Source organism: Phyllobates terribilis, unplaced genomic scaffold (assembly GCF_046119375.1).
Source record: "Phyllobates terribilis strain yellow unplaced genomic scaffold, ASM4611937v1 Scaffold_5__5_contigs__length_657084704, whole genome shotgun sequence".
Lineage (NCBI taxonomy): Eukaryota > Metazoa > Chordata > Amphibia > Anura > Dendrobatidae > Phyllobates > Phyllobates terribilis.
The window spans coordinates 172,322,262-172,335,561 of NW_027362765.1; the positions used below are offsets into that span (position 1 = coordinate 172,322,262).

Sequence of the window (13,300 nt, forward strand, 5' to 3'; positions counted from 1 at the left end):
TGTGTGTGTGTGCATGTATATACTGAGAGCCCAAATATATCCGGTGTATGCTGTGTGTGTGTGTGTGTGTGTGTGTATATACTGAGAGCCCAAATATATCCGGTGTATGCTGTGTGTGTGTGTGTGTGCATGTATATACTGAGAGCCCAAATATATCCGGTGTATGCTGTGTGTGTGTGTGTGTGTGTGCATGTATATACTGAGAGCCCAAATATATCCGGTGTATGCTGTGTGTGTGTGTGTGCATGTATATACTGAGAGCCCAAATATATCCGGTGTATGCTGTGTGTGTGTGTGTGTGTGTGCATGTATATACTGAGAGCCCAAATATATCCGGTGTATGCTGTGTGTGTGTGTGTGCATGTATATACTGAGAGCCCAAATATATCCGGTGTATGCTGTGTGTGTGTGTGTGTGTGCATGTATATACTGAGAGCCCAAATATATCCGGTGTATGCTGTGTGTGTGTGTGTGCATGTATATACTGAGAGCCCAAATATATCCGGTGTATGCTGTGTGTGTGTGTGTGTGTGTGTGCATGTATATACTGAGAGCCCAAATATATCCGGTGTATGCTGTGTGTGTGTGTGTGTGTGTGTGCATGTATATACTGAGAGCCCAAATATATCCGGTGTATGCTGTGTGTGTGTGTGTGCATGTATATACTGAGAGCCCAAATATATCCGGTGTATGCTGTGTGTGTGTGTGTGTGCATGTATATACTGAGAGCCCAAATATATCCGGTGTATGCTGTGTGTGTGTGTGTGCATGTATATACTGAGAGCCCAAATATATCTGGTGTATGCTGTGTGTGTGTGTGTGCATGTATATACTGAGAGCCCAAATATATCCGGTGTATGCTGTGTGTGTGCGTGTGTGTGTGCATGTATATACTGAGAGCCCAAATATATCTGGTGTATGCTGTGTGTGTGTGTGTGTGTGTGCATGTATATACTGAGAGCCCAAATATATCCGGTGTATGCTGTGTGTGTGTGTGCATGTATATACTGAGAGCCCAAATATATCCGGTGTATGCTGTGTGTGTGTGTGTGTGTGTGTGCATGTATATACTGAGAGCCCAAATATATCCGGTGTATGCTGTGTGTGTGTGTGTGTGTGTGTGTGTGTGCATGTATATACTGAGAGCCCAAATATATCCGGTGTATGCTGTGTGTGTGTGTGTGTGTGTGTGCATGTATATACTGAGAGCCCAAATATATCCGGTGTATGCTGTGTGTGTGTGTGTGTGTGTGTGTGTGTGTGTGCATGTATATACTGAGAGCCCCAATATATCCGGTGTGTGTGTGTGTGTGCATGTATATACTGAGAGCCCAAATATATCCGGTGTATGCTGTGTGTGTGTGTGTGTGTGTGTGTGTGTGTGCATGTATATACTGAGAGCCCAAATATATCCGGTGTATGCTGTGTGTGTGTGTGTGTGTGTGCATGTATATACTGAGAGCCTAAATATATCCGGTGTATGCTGTGTGTGTGTGTGTGCATGTATATACTGAGAGCCCAAATATATCCGGTGTATGCTGTGTGTGTGTGTGTGTGTGTGTGTGTGTGTGTGTGTGTGTGTGCATGTATATACTGAGAGCCCAAATATATCCGGTGTATGCTGTGTGTGTGTGCATGTATATACTGAGAGCCCAAATATATCCGGTGTGTGTGTGTGTGTGTGTGCATGTATATACTGAGAGCCCAAATATATCCGGTGTATGCTGTGTGTGTGTGTGCATGTATATACTGAGAGCCCAAATATATCCGGTGTATGCTGTGTGTGTGTGTGTGTGTGTGTGTGTGTGTGTGCATGTATATACTGAGAGCCCAAATATATCCGGTGTATGCTGTGTGTGTGTGTGTGTGTGTGTGTGCATGTATATACTGAGAGCCCAAATATATCCGGTGTATGCTGTGTGTGTGTGCATGTATATACTGAGAGCCCAAATATATCCGGTGTATGCTGTGTGTGTGTGTGTGTGTGTGTGCATGTATATACTGAGAGCCCAAATATATCTGGTGTATGCTGTGTGTGTGTGTGTGCATGTATATACTGAGAGCCCAAATATATCCGGTGTATGCTGTGTGTGTGTGTGTGTGCATGTATATACTGAGAGCCCAAATATATCCGGTGTATGCTGTGTGTGTGTGTGCATGTATATACTGAGAGCCCAAATATATCCGGTGTATGCTGTATGCTGTGTGTGTGTGTGTGTGTGTGCATGTATATACTGAGAGCCCAAATATATCCTGTGTATGCTGTGTGTGTGTGTGCATGTATATACTGAGAGCCCAAATATATCCGGTGTATGCTGTGTGTGTGTGTGTGTGTGTGTGTGTGTGTGCATGTATATACTGAGAGCCCAAATATATCCGGTGTATGCTGTGTGTGTGTGTGTGTGCATGTATATACTGAGAGCCCAAATATATCCGGTGTATGCTGTGTGTGTGTGTGTGTGTGTGTGCATGTATATACTGAGAGCCCAAATATATCCGGTGTATGCTGTGTGTGTGTGTGTGCATGTATATACTGAGAGCCCAAATATATCCGGTGTATGCTGTGTGTGTGTGTGTGCATGTATATACTGAGAGCCCAAATATATCCGGTGTATGCTGTGTGTGTGTGTGTGCATGTATATACTGAGAGCCCAAATATATCCGGTGTATGCTGTGTGTGTGTGTGTGTGCATGTATATACTGAGAGCCCAAATATATCCGGTGTATGCTGTGTGTGTGTGTGTGTGCATGTATATACTGAGAGCCCAAATATATCCGGTGTATGCTGTGTGTGTGTGTGTGTGCATGTATATACTGAGAGCCCAAATATATCCGGTGTATGCTGTGTGTGTGTGTGTGCATGTATATACTGAGAGCCCAAATATATCCGGTGTATGCTGTGTGTGTGTGTGTGCATGTATATACTGAGAGCCCAAATATATCCGGTGTATGCTGTGTGTGTGTGTGCATGTATATACTGAGAGCCCAAATATATCCGGTGTATTCTGTGTGTGTGTGTGCATGTATATACTGAGAGCCCAAATCTATCCGGTGTATGCTGTGTGTGTGTGTGCGTGTATATACTGAGAGCCCAAATATATCCGGTGTATAGTGTGTGTGTGTGTGTGTGTGTGTGCGTGCGTGCGCATGTATGTACTGAGAGCCCAAATATATCCGGTGTGTGCATGTATATACTGAGAGCCCAAATATATTTTGTGTATGCTGTGTGTGTATGCTGTGTGTATATACTGTGAGCCCAAATACACTGCTCAAAAAAATAAAGGGAACACTTAAACAACAGAATATAACTCCAAGTAAATCAGACTTCTGTGAAATCAAACTGTCCACTTAGGAAGCAACACTGATTGACAATCAATTTCACATGCTGTTGTGCAAATGGAATAGACAATAGATGGAAATTATTGGGAATTATCAAGACACACTCATTAAAGGAGTGGTTCTGAAGGTGGGGACCACAGACCACATCTCAGTACATATACATTCTGTCTGATGTTTTGGTCACTTTTGAATGTTGGTTGTGCTTTCACACTCGTGGTAGCATGAGACGGACTCTACAACCCACGGAAGTTGCTCAGGTAGTGCAGCTCATCCAGGATGACACATCAATGCGAGCTGTGGCAAGAAGGTTTGCTGTGTCTGACAGCGTAGTGTCCAAAGGCTGGAGGCGCTACCAGGAGACAGGCCAGTACACCAAGAGACATGGAGGGGGCCGTAGGAGGGCAACAACCCAGCAGCAGGACTGCTACCTCCGCCTTTGTGCAAGGAGGAACAGGAGGAGCACTGCCAGAGCCCTGCAAAATGACCTCCAGCAGGCCACAAATGTGCATGTGTCTGCAGAAATGGTTAGAAACCGACTCCATGAGGGTGGTATGAGGGCCCGACGTCCACAGATTGGGGTTGTGCTCATAGCCCAACACCGTGCAGGACGCTTGGCGTTTGCCACAGAACACCAGGATTGGCAAAGTCGCCACTGGCGCCCTGTGCTCTTCACAGATGAAAGAAAGTTCACACTGAGCACATGTGACAGACGTGACAGAGTCTGGAGACGCCGTGGAGAGCGATCCGCTGCCTGCAACATCCTTCAGCATGATCGGCTTGGCAGTGGGTCAGTAATGTTGTGGGGTGACATTTCTTTGGAGGAACACACAGCCCTCCATGTGCTCACCAGAGATAGCCTGACTGCCATTAGGTACCGAGATGAGATCCTCAGACCCCTTGTGAGACCATATGCTGGTGCGGTTGGCCCTGGGTTCCTCCTAATGCAGGACTATGCCAGACCTCATGTGGCTGGAGTGTGTCAGCAGTTCCTGCAAGATGAGGGCATTGAAGCTATGGACTGACCCGTCCGTTCTCCAGACCTGAATCCGATTGAGCACATCTGGGACATCATGTCTCGCTCCATCCACCAACGTCACGTTGCACCACAGACTGTCCAGGAGTTGGCGGATGCTTTAGTCCAGGTCTGGGAGGAGATCCCACAGGAGACCATCCGCAACCTCATCAGGAGCAGGCCCAGGCGTTGTAGGGAGGTCATACAGGCACGTGGAGGCCACACACAACACTGAGCCTCATTTTGACTTGTTTTAAGGACATTAAATCAAAGTTGGATCAGCCAGTAGTGTGTTTTTCCACTTTAATTTTGGGGGTGGGTCCAAATCCAGGCCTCCATTGGTTAATAAATTTGATTTCCATTGATGATTTTTTTGTGATTTTGTTGTCTGCACATTCAACTTTGTACAGAACAAAGTATTCAATAAGAATATTTCATTCATTCAGATCTAGGATGTGTTATTTGAGTGTTCCCTTTATATTTTTTGAGCAGTGTATATCCGGTTGTGTACTGTGTGTGTGCATGTATATACTGAGAGCCCAAATATATCCGGTGCATGTGTAGATCTCCCCAGCTAGCTATAGCGGACACAGAGAGAAAATGGTCCCTATGCCTAAACAGTAAATGGGCCCTTTACTGTCTGTTTGACAGCTGTATTTCATCACTACGTATATCCTGGCCACCAATATATACCATGTACTATAATCTTGCAGGATATGGATGTGTACAGTAAATCTCCTTTACTATTTGTACGGATTACCTAGTGTGTGTATACAGCTCTGTACCATCAATAGATATTTCATTGTGTGTTGTATATCATGTACACTCCGATATCCCCTATATCTGCAGATATATCTCCAACCACCTCCACCACTGCATATCCCAGCACCCATTACGCTATATACACTCGTCACCTAGTGTATTCACAGCTGCACATCCATCACAACATATATCCCTGTATCCATTATATGCCACGCACTATATACACTGATCACCTAGTGTATGTATACAGCTATATACCATAAATACATGTATCCCAGCATCTACAGTATGTGTGTGTGATATACACCTAGTACCTAGTGGAGGTATACAGCTCCGCAGCCACCACTACATGTATCTACTGGTTTATATTTACAGGCCTGAATATGTCTATCCTGTTATATACAGTTATCCATTCTATATACTGTAGATCAGGGCACATACCCTACATGACTTGTGCTATATATCCCAGTATCTGCATGCACTAGTAATAGGGATAGACTATATATCTCACACCCCCCTCTCTGCTGGTGTGTGGGGGCTTCCATCACTAATACTCCGGCACACCTATGTATTTCCTCCTCTCTATGGCAACGCATCGAGCTAATACCATAATTCTCCGTACCCCAGGCTACATTTAGTGCTTGTGGTAACACACCGTCAGATCACTGCTGTTACTGTGTGCAGGTTATATGATGGAGACTGGTTGCTATGGGTAACGAGGCCTATACGAGCCTGAGCTGTAGTTGTGATAGAAAACATGCTGTACTCACATAGGGAATTAGAGGTTTATTGCCGTGTACATGCAGATCCATAAATGATGGTCCTCGTTTATCAAAACTGACTGTGGGCATGTTCACACGCACAGTTTTGTGACGTCCCTCTCATCTGAATGGGTCTTGCAGAAACAAAAAAACTGACCTTGTTGGCTTTTATGCGCAATTAACGCTCAGCTTTTCTATTCTAAACGTCTCTTGAAAAATGAAAGGTGCCCTGTGATTGGTTGATTTGGCAACGTGTCAGACGGTTTGGGTCATTGTGGACATGTATTTACCGTCTGCAGAACAAGGACAAAAATGTTTGCCTCGTTTTGTGATCAAAATGTCAATTGGTGAGACTGATTAATTTTTTTTTTAGATGCGCTGATGATTTTCCTTTCACTTCCCATGAAGATCAGACATGCTGGAGTATATGTATATGCCCTGCCTACACGTTATCGTGATGTGAGAGCCCCTGATCACTTCAGGAGCCCACAGATCTGCCATGTTCACCCATGGGCCTTGTCCTATGTTGCTTAGTTGTGGTTTATACATTATGGAAAGACATAATAAATTAAACCCAAGTCAGAAAGTCCAGAGGAGCTTAACAAACACATTCAGGTTATTGCAGATCATCTTCTGTAGCTAAAGGAACCATGGCATCTGTATCCATCACCACTCTGCAGCAGCCACATGTGGCCGAAACTCATCCATACGGTTTTGTGGGTTGAATGAGGTGTTGGCCACGTGATGGTGGAATTTCGACTAGCTTATGCTGCAGGGCAACCAGTGTTTCTAGGCCAATCAGCCAAAATTGTATTGAAAAAACCCCAAACCATCCTGCATGCTCTAATGTAGTAAAATAAAGAACACTCTCCTGGCCAATCCTCCAACACTGTCTAGCTTCACAGTCAGACTCATTAACTCCTGGTCAAACCAGTATGTGACCACTACAGCTAATCACTGGCCACAGTGGGGATGTGTTTGCCACCATTGCGGCCACTGGTTAACTATCTGTCTGGAACAAGAAGTATGAAAACTGGTAGGAAGCTCGTGCTGCATTGTAGATGGATCGGTAAATCAGTGTACTTTATTATTTTGGATGCTGGAACCATCAAAGATCTGTGTAGGTGACATAAAACACACCTTTCTCTTCAATTTGGAGAATACCCATCCTGCTATTTACCTGCCTCATTCTGGATCTTGTCTCACCTCTCTTTTAGGGCTGTTGCTATTCTGTGTGGATGTTACCATTGTTGTACTAAGTTCTTCTTTTTTTTTTTTTTCCTTCTGGTCTGTAGATCAACGAGCTGAGTAATGTCCCTGTCCCGGTCATGCTGATGCCAGATGACTTTAAAGCCTACAGCAAGATCAAAGTGGATAACCACCTATTCAACAAGTAAGTGTCTTCCTTTATCTGATATTGTGCCCTATAGCCCATCTTGGCAGCATACAGTACAGCTGTACTCGGTAAAGAAGGGCTAGGGAAATCCCAGTTACAAGGTACTTAAAAAGAACCTCAAACTAATATACAGCTTTGTTAAAGAGGTTGTCCACTACTTGGAAAACTCCTTCTCAATCATATGTTTCCCCTTTTAAATTAACAACACTTCTTCTCCCCTCAGGTGCTGGCACCTTTCAAGCATTGCCGACACTGTCTCTCCCAGTGATTGTGTAACAGTGTGACGTCACGCCAACCCTGCAGCCAGTTAGTGGCTGCTTCACTCTCCTCGCCTTCGGACAAATCTCTTACATCTGGAGGAAGTGATTGCTTTTGCCCTGTCTCTTTCTCCTTTTGTTTGTGATATGTTTGAAGGCGAGGAGAGTGAAGCAGCTGCTGATTAGCTGCAGGGTTCGCGTGACATCACACTATCACCGGGAGACAGAGTGCCAACATCGCTGGAAAGGCGCCTGCACCGTAGGCGAGTATTAGTCATGTTATTTTAAAAGGGGGAAGCATACAGATTGAGAAGGGGATGTCCGAATAGTGAACAACCCCTTTAAGTCGCTATAATAAATCCGTACCTTCATTTTAACAATCTGTTTCAGTTTTGGAGAAATCCCTTGTCCAATTTTTAAGCTATTGATCTGTAACTGCAGGGGACTTGGCTGTTGCTCCTCTTCCTCTATTCTATCACCGCCTACTGCTGGCCTCCCGTCACTGACTGACAGGTCGCTCTCCTCTGTTATCTGCTTTCCCTACCTGAGCACTCTTCCAAGCGTGGTCATTTCCATGGCGGCACATGTGCAATAAGGTCCTGGGTAAGCTGCAAGACCATCGGGCAAAGGGCTCTACCAACAGGTTTCCTTTAAGGGTAAATGTTGATCCTTTTTAAAATTCCCCATTAGGTATTCTGACATGATGAATCAGCAGATTATAGTGGGACTCTTTGTTATTTTGCTTCCTAACGTCGGAAGGAAAACCAACATTCAATTCTGGCCTTATGGAGACTTCAAACCATGGGACTTTACTTGATCAGATGGTTGTTGGAGAATGTAAAAGAGGGTTGTCCGTACCACATTACCCCATTAATATACATATAAATGTGTGTAGTAAATTGTTAGAGAATTAGGTCCTTTTAACTAACTCAATGGCTTTTATTGGTACAACAACCCAAGTGGATCCAATTTTTTTTCCTTAGGCAGTAAAGTACTTTTTGGCAATATGCTCTATTCAGAGTGTCAGAGAGCCATTGTTAAAGTCTTCTTTTCTCAAGAAGAACCTCTTGTCTCTATCCTATAGCTTTAGATGCCAGACACCAAACAGCTCCATCCCATTGCCTGTCTGCACTCTGTACAGTATAGCTAGTATAGTACCTTTATAAGTAACAACCAATAGGAGAGAGAAAGCTGCGATATAGTAGATGTCATTTCTGACAGGGGTTGTCCCACGTAGCCACATTACATTTATCTGTTAGATCACACACAACAACAATTTTTAATTTATTGGAATCGAGAAAGGTTTTTTTTTCGGGTCCACTCACTTCTGTATCTGATGTGTGCTGAGCCGATGATATGACCCCACATACCAGCCAGATCCATGCACATGTCTCGTTCATTAGAAATAACATATGAAAGGTAACTGCCGATTGTGCATTTGACTTGATGTGTGTTGACCTAAAGATTTCGGCAACTCTTACCTCCAATGTGGAAGCAAGCTGTGACGGACAACCCCTTTAAAAAATATCTGTGTAAATAATTCTGTTATATAATTATTATGGTGTTCTCTTGTGTTCTTTCATTTCCCCTTTGAACATCTACCTAATGTGTCCAGTGCTGTTGGTCACACGTGCTCAGTCAGTCCAACTGGATCCTCCTACATCACTGGCAGCGTAATTCCTGTTATAGTACAGGCCAGCTTATAAGAATCTGCCCACTAGAGGCAGTCTCTCCTTGCCAGCATTGTGCGCTTTAATTAGTACAGACCAAAAGTTTGGACACACCTTCTCATTTATAGATTTTTCTGTGTTTTCATGACTATGAAAATTGTACATTCACACTGAAGGCATCAAAACTATGAATTAACACATGTGGAATTATATACTTAGCAAAAAAGTGTGAAACAACTGAAAATATGTCTTATATTCTAGGTTCTTCAAAGTAGCCACCTTTTGCTTTGATGACTGCTTTGCACACTCTTGGCATTCTCTTGATGAGCTTCAAGAGGTAGTCACCGGAAATGGTCTTCCAACAATCTTGAAGGAGTTCCCAGAGATGCTTAGCACTTGTTGGCCCTTTTTCCTTCACTCTGCGGTCCAGCTCACCCCAAACCATCTCGATTGGGTTCAGGTCTGGTGACTGTGGAGGCCAGGTCATCTGGCGTAGCACCCCATCACTCTCCTTCTTGGTCAACTAGCCCTTACACAGCCTGGAGGTGTGTTTGGGGTCATTGTCCTGTTGAAAAATAAATGACGGTCCAACTAAACGCAAACCGGATGGAATAGCATGCCGCTGCAAGATGCTGTGGTAGCCATGCTGGTTCAGTATGCCTTCAATTTTGAATAAATCCCCAACAGTGTCACCAGCAAAGCACCCCCACACCATCACACCTCTTCCTCCATGCTTCACGGTGGGAACCAGGCATGTAGAGTCCATCCATTCACCTTTTCTGCTTCGCACAAAGACACGGTGGTTGGAACCAAAGATCTCAAATTTGGACTCATCAGACCAAAGCACAGATTTCCACTGGTCTAATGTCCATTCCTTGTGTTCTTTAGCCCAAACAAGTCTCTTCTGCTTGTTGCCTGTCCTTAGGAGTGGTTTCCTAGCAGCTATTTCACTATGAAGGCCTGCTGCACAAAGTCTCCTCTTAACAGTTGCTGAAGAGATCGGTTTGCTGCTAAAACTCTGTGTGGCATTGACCTGGTCTCTAATCTGAGCTGCTGTTAACCTGCGATTTCTGAGGCTGGTGACTCGGATAAACTTATCCTCAGAAGCAGAGATGACTCTTGGTGTTCCTTTCCTGGGGTGGTCCTCATGTGAGCCAGTTTCTTTGTAGCGCTTGATGGTTTTTGCAACTGCACTTGGGGACACTTTCAAAGTTTGCCCAATTTTTCGGACTGACTGACCTTCATTTCTTAAAGTAATGATGGCCACTTGTTTTTCTTTACTTAGCTGTTTTTTTCTTGCCATAATACAAATTCTAACAGTCTATTCAGTAGGACTATCAGCTGTGTATCCACCAGACTTCTGCACAACACAACTGATGGTCCCAACCCCATTTATAAGGCAAGAAATCCCACTTATTAAACCTGACAGGGCACACCTGTGAAGTGAAAACCATTTCCGGTGACTACCCCTTGAAGCTCATCAAGAGAATGCCAAGAGTGTGCAAAGCAGTCATCAAAGCAAAAGGTGGCTACTTTGAAGAACCAAGAATATAAGACATATTTTCAGTTGTTTCACACTTTTTTGTTAAGTATATAATTCCACATGTGTTAATTCATAGTTTTGATGCCTTCAGTGTGAATCTACAATTTTCATAGTCATGAAAATACAGAAAAATCTTTAATTGAGAAGGTGTGTCCAAACTTTTGGTCTGTACTGTATATACTAATTTGTGTATATGTCTATACATAGATATATACACTAATCACAAAACGTTAGGGATATTTGGCTTTCGGGTGAAATTTATGGAAAATGTAAAGAGTTCACGCTGCAGTGATATTTTATTAAAGTTGAGCATTTAAGTAGAAGCATGCAATGGTGATTTCCTCATCTCAAACAATTTATTGAAACAAAAGCAGACAATAGTGCTGGGTATACCCTAATAAAAAATGGCAATGTCTCAATAACTTGTCATGTGGCTTTCAGCATCAATTACAGCTTGACAAGGACGTCTCCTGCTGTTCTCAAGTGGAGTTATTGTCTGCTGAGGTATGACATCCCACTCTTCTTGAAGGGCGGCCCTCAGGTCATTGAGGTTCTGGGGTACAGAGATATGAGCCTCTACATGGCGACTCAGCTGATCCCATAAGTTTTCTATGGGTTTCAGGTGTGGGGAAAGTGCAGGCCTCTCCACTTGAGGTACCCCAGTCTCCAGCTGTTGTTCCCTAATGATGCGACCTCGATGAGCTGGAGAATTGTTGTTCATGAAGATGAAATTAGGCCTGTTTTGTTCGTGCAGAGCCACAATGACTGGATTAATGGTGTTATTCAAGTAGTAGGGGCTTGTCACTGTACCATTCACAAAGTGTAGGGCAGTTCTGTATTTACTAGACACACCTGCCCACACTGTAACACCACCAAAGGCTCGTCTGGTGCCAACAGTTGCTGTTGTATTGCACTCTCCTTGACATCTCCAACATCGTTGGCGGCATCACTTCTGCTCTTCGTGAATTGACTTTCATATGTCAACAGCACTGAGGGCCATTGGTCCCTCATGCAGCGTAGATGCTCCCTGGCCCATGCAAAACTATGATGTCTGTGCCTGGTGGTGTGGTCAGGTACCCTTTCAGGTCGTCTAGCACGCAGGCCACGCTGATGTAAACCGTTTTGAATGGTCTGACGTGACACCTGGGTGCCTCTCATCTCCCTTAAATGTGCCTAAAGTTGTGCGGGATTCATCATCCGATTCTGAAAGGCCTTGTTCACAATGAAGCAGTCATCCATGTGGGATGCGGCCAAAGGATGTCCACTTCTCTGCCTCTCTGTGCCTCCTCCAGTCTCTGTATCTCTGTTGCAAACTGCTGATGAAACTTTATGATACCCTAAGCTCCGTGGACATTTCGGTCTGAGAACATCCTTGAAGCCTCGTACTGTTGATCAATTGTTAGGTGTCGTCTTGTTCTCATGATGTCAAAATGTGAACAGCACGATGTGGAGGACTGTTTAATACCAATTCTAATTGAAACCCAAAATGTATTGGGCGATTCATGGATCCAACACCTGTTGTGAATTTTGCGATTAAGCTGTGTAAAAGTACTGAAGCATTGAACAGTTGAACATGAGCATCCAAAAGTTTAGAGATGGTCACATCAAGTTCACCTGAAAAGGTTAGATGCTTTTTAGGATCATCTTGAAATTTCACCCGAAAGCCTGATATACAGTACTCACAAAAAGATAGAGATAAGTATATTCACACTACTGTGGAAAAGAATGCTTTGCAAGGATATAAGTGTTAATAGGTTAAATATGCAACATGCTTCAGAGCTGAAACCACGGGCAGCATGAATCAGAGCCTGGCTGAACGATTGCAGCCAGTTATGTGTTTGTCTGAAGTCCTCTAGTGTATCAGAGAAAAATAGTTTAATTATCTGTCCGGGACCATAGGGAGAGATCGGACAAATCCGGCGCCTTCTCTGACCCGCTTCTCCCTTCCCTGCTTCAGGTAATTGACAGGTCTCTCTCCTGTCAAAGTGTAGTTGGGAAGGGCCTGCTGGGCAGCGGCGGTGGACTAGTGTGAAATTTCCCTATGGTCCCCACCTAGATCTTTAAACTAGACTATATTTTCTCCAAAACGTCAGAGTATTTGAGGAAGACATACCTGGCTGCAATTATGGTTTAGCAGCATGAATTGACTGACCTGTTCCTTTTTAAGTTCTGTGACATCTCGGTCAACATAAACTTTTATATGAAGCAGTCGCATGGACTGTACCATTGAAGCTTTCCACAGAAGGGAGGAGGAACGGCAGCTCTTATCAAAGATAATGATGATTACAGCACAGGGCCTGTCACACAGTTATAGGAGGTCACAACGCAGTCTACCTGATTGTATGCTTATAATCTTAGTTTATTTTGGAGACTATAAGGAGAGGATAGTAGCACTGTTACCCCAGCTGACAGATGAAACTGGCTGTAGCAGATCATGTTATGCTGTCATGATGCAACATGGGATTGATAGCATGACATGGAGTAATAACATACAGGATGGGCGCTAAACGGCAAAATGGAGGCGGAAGTGAAGAAGGCTGAACTATTTGGAAAGAAGTGC

General features: G+C 44.0%; 1 protein-coding gene across 1 annotated transcript in view; it reads left to right on the forward strand.

Annotated features, from left to right (window-relative positions):
* Positions 1-13,300, forward strand: part of PIP4K2B (phosphatidylinositol-5-phosphate 4-kinase type 2 beta) — an 83,534-nt gene that overhangs the window by 41,016 nt on the left and 29,218 nt on the right. The window contains exon 2 of the mRNA XM_073683438.1: positions 7,170-7,267. Within this exon, the coding sequence (XP_073539539.1) occupies positions 7,170-7,267 (98 nt within the window). The remainder of the gene's footprint in view (positions 1-7,169; positions 7,268-13,300) is intronic.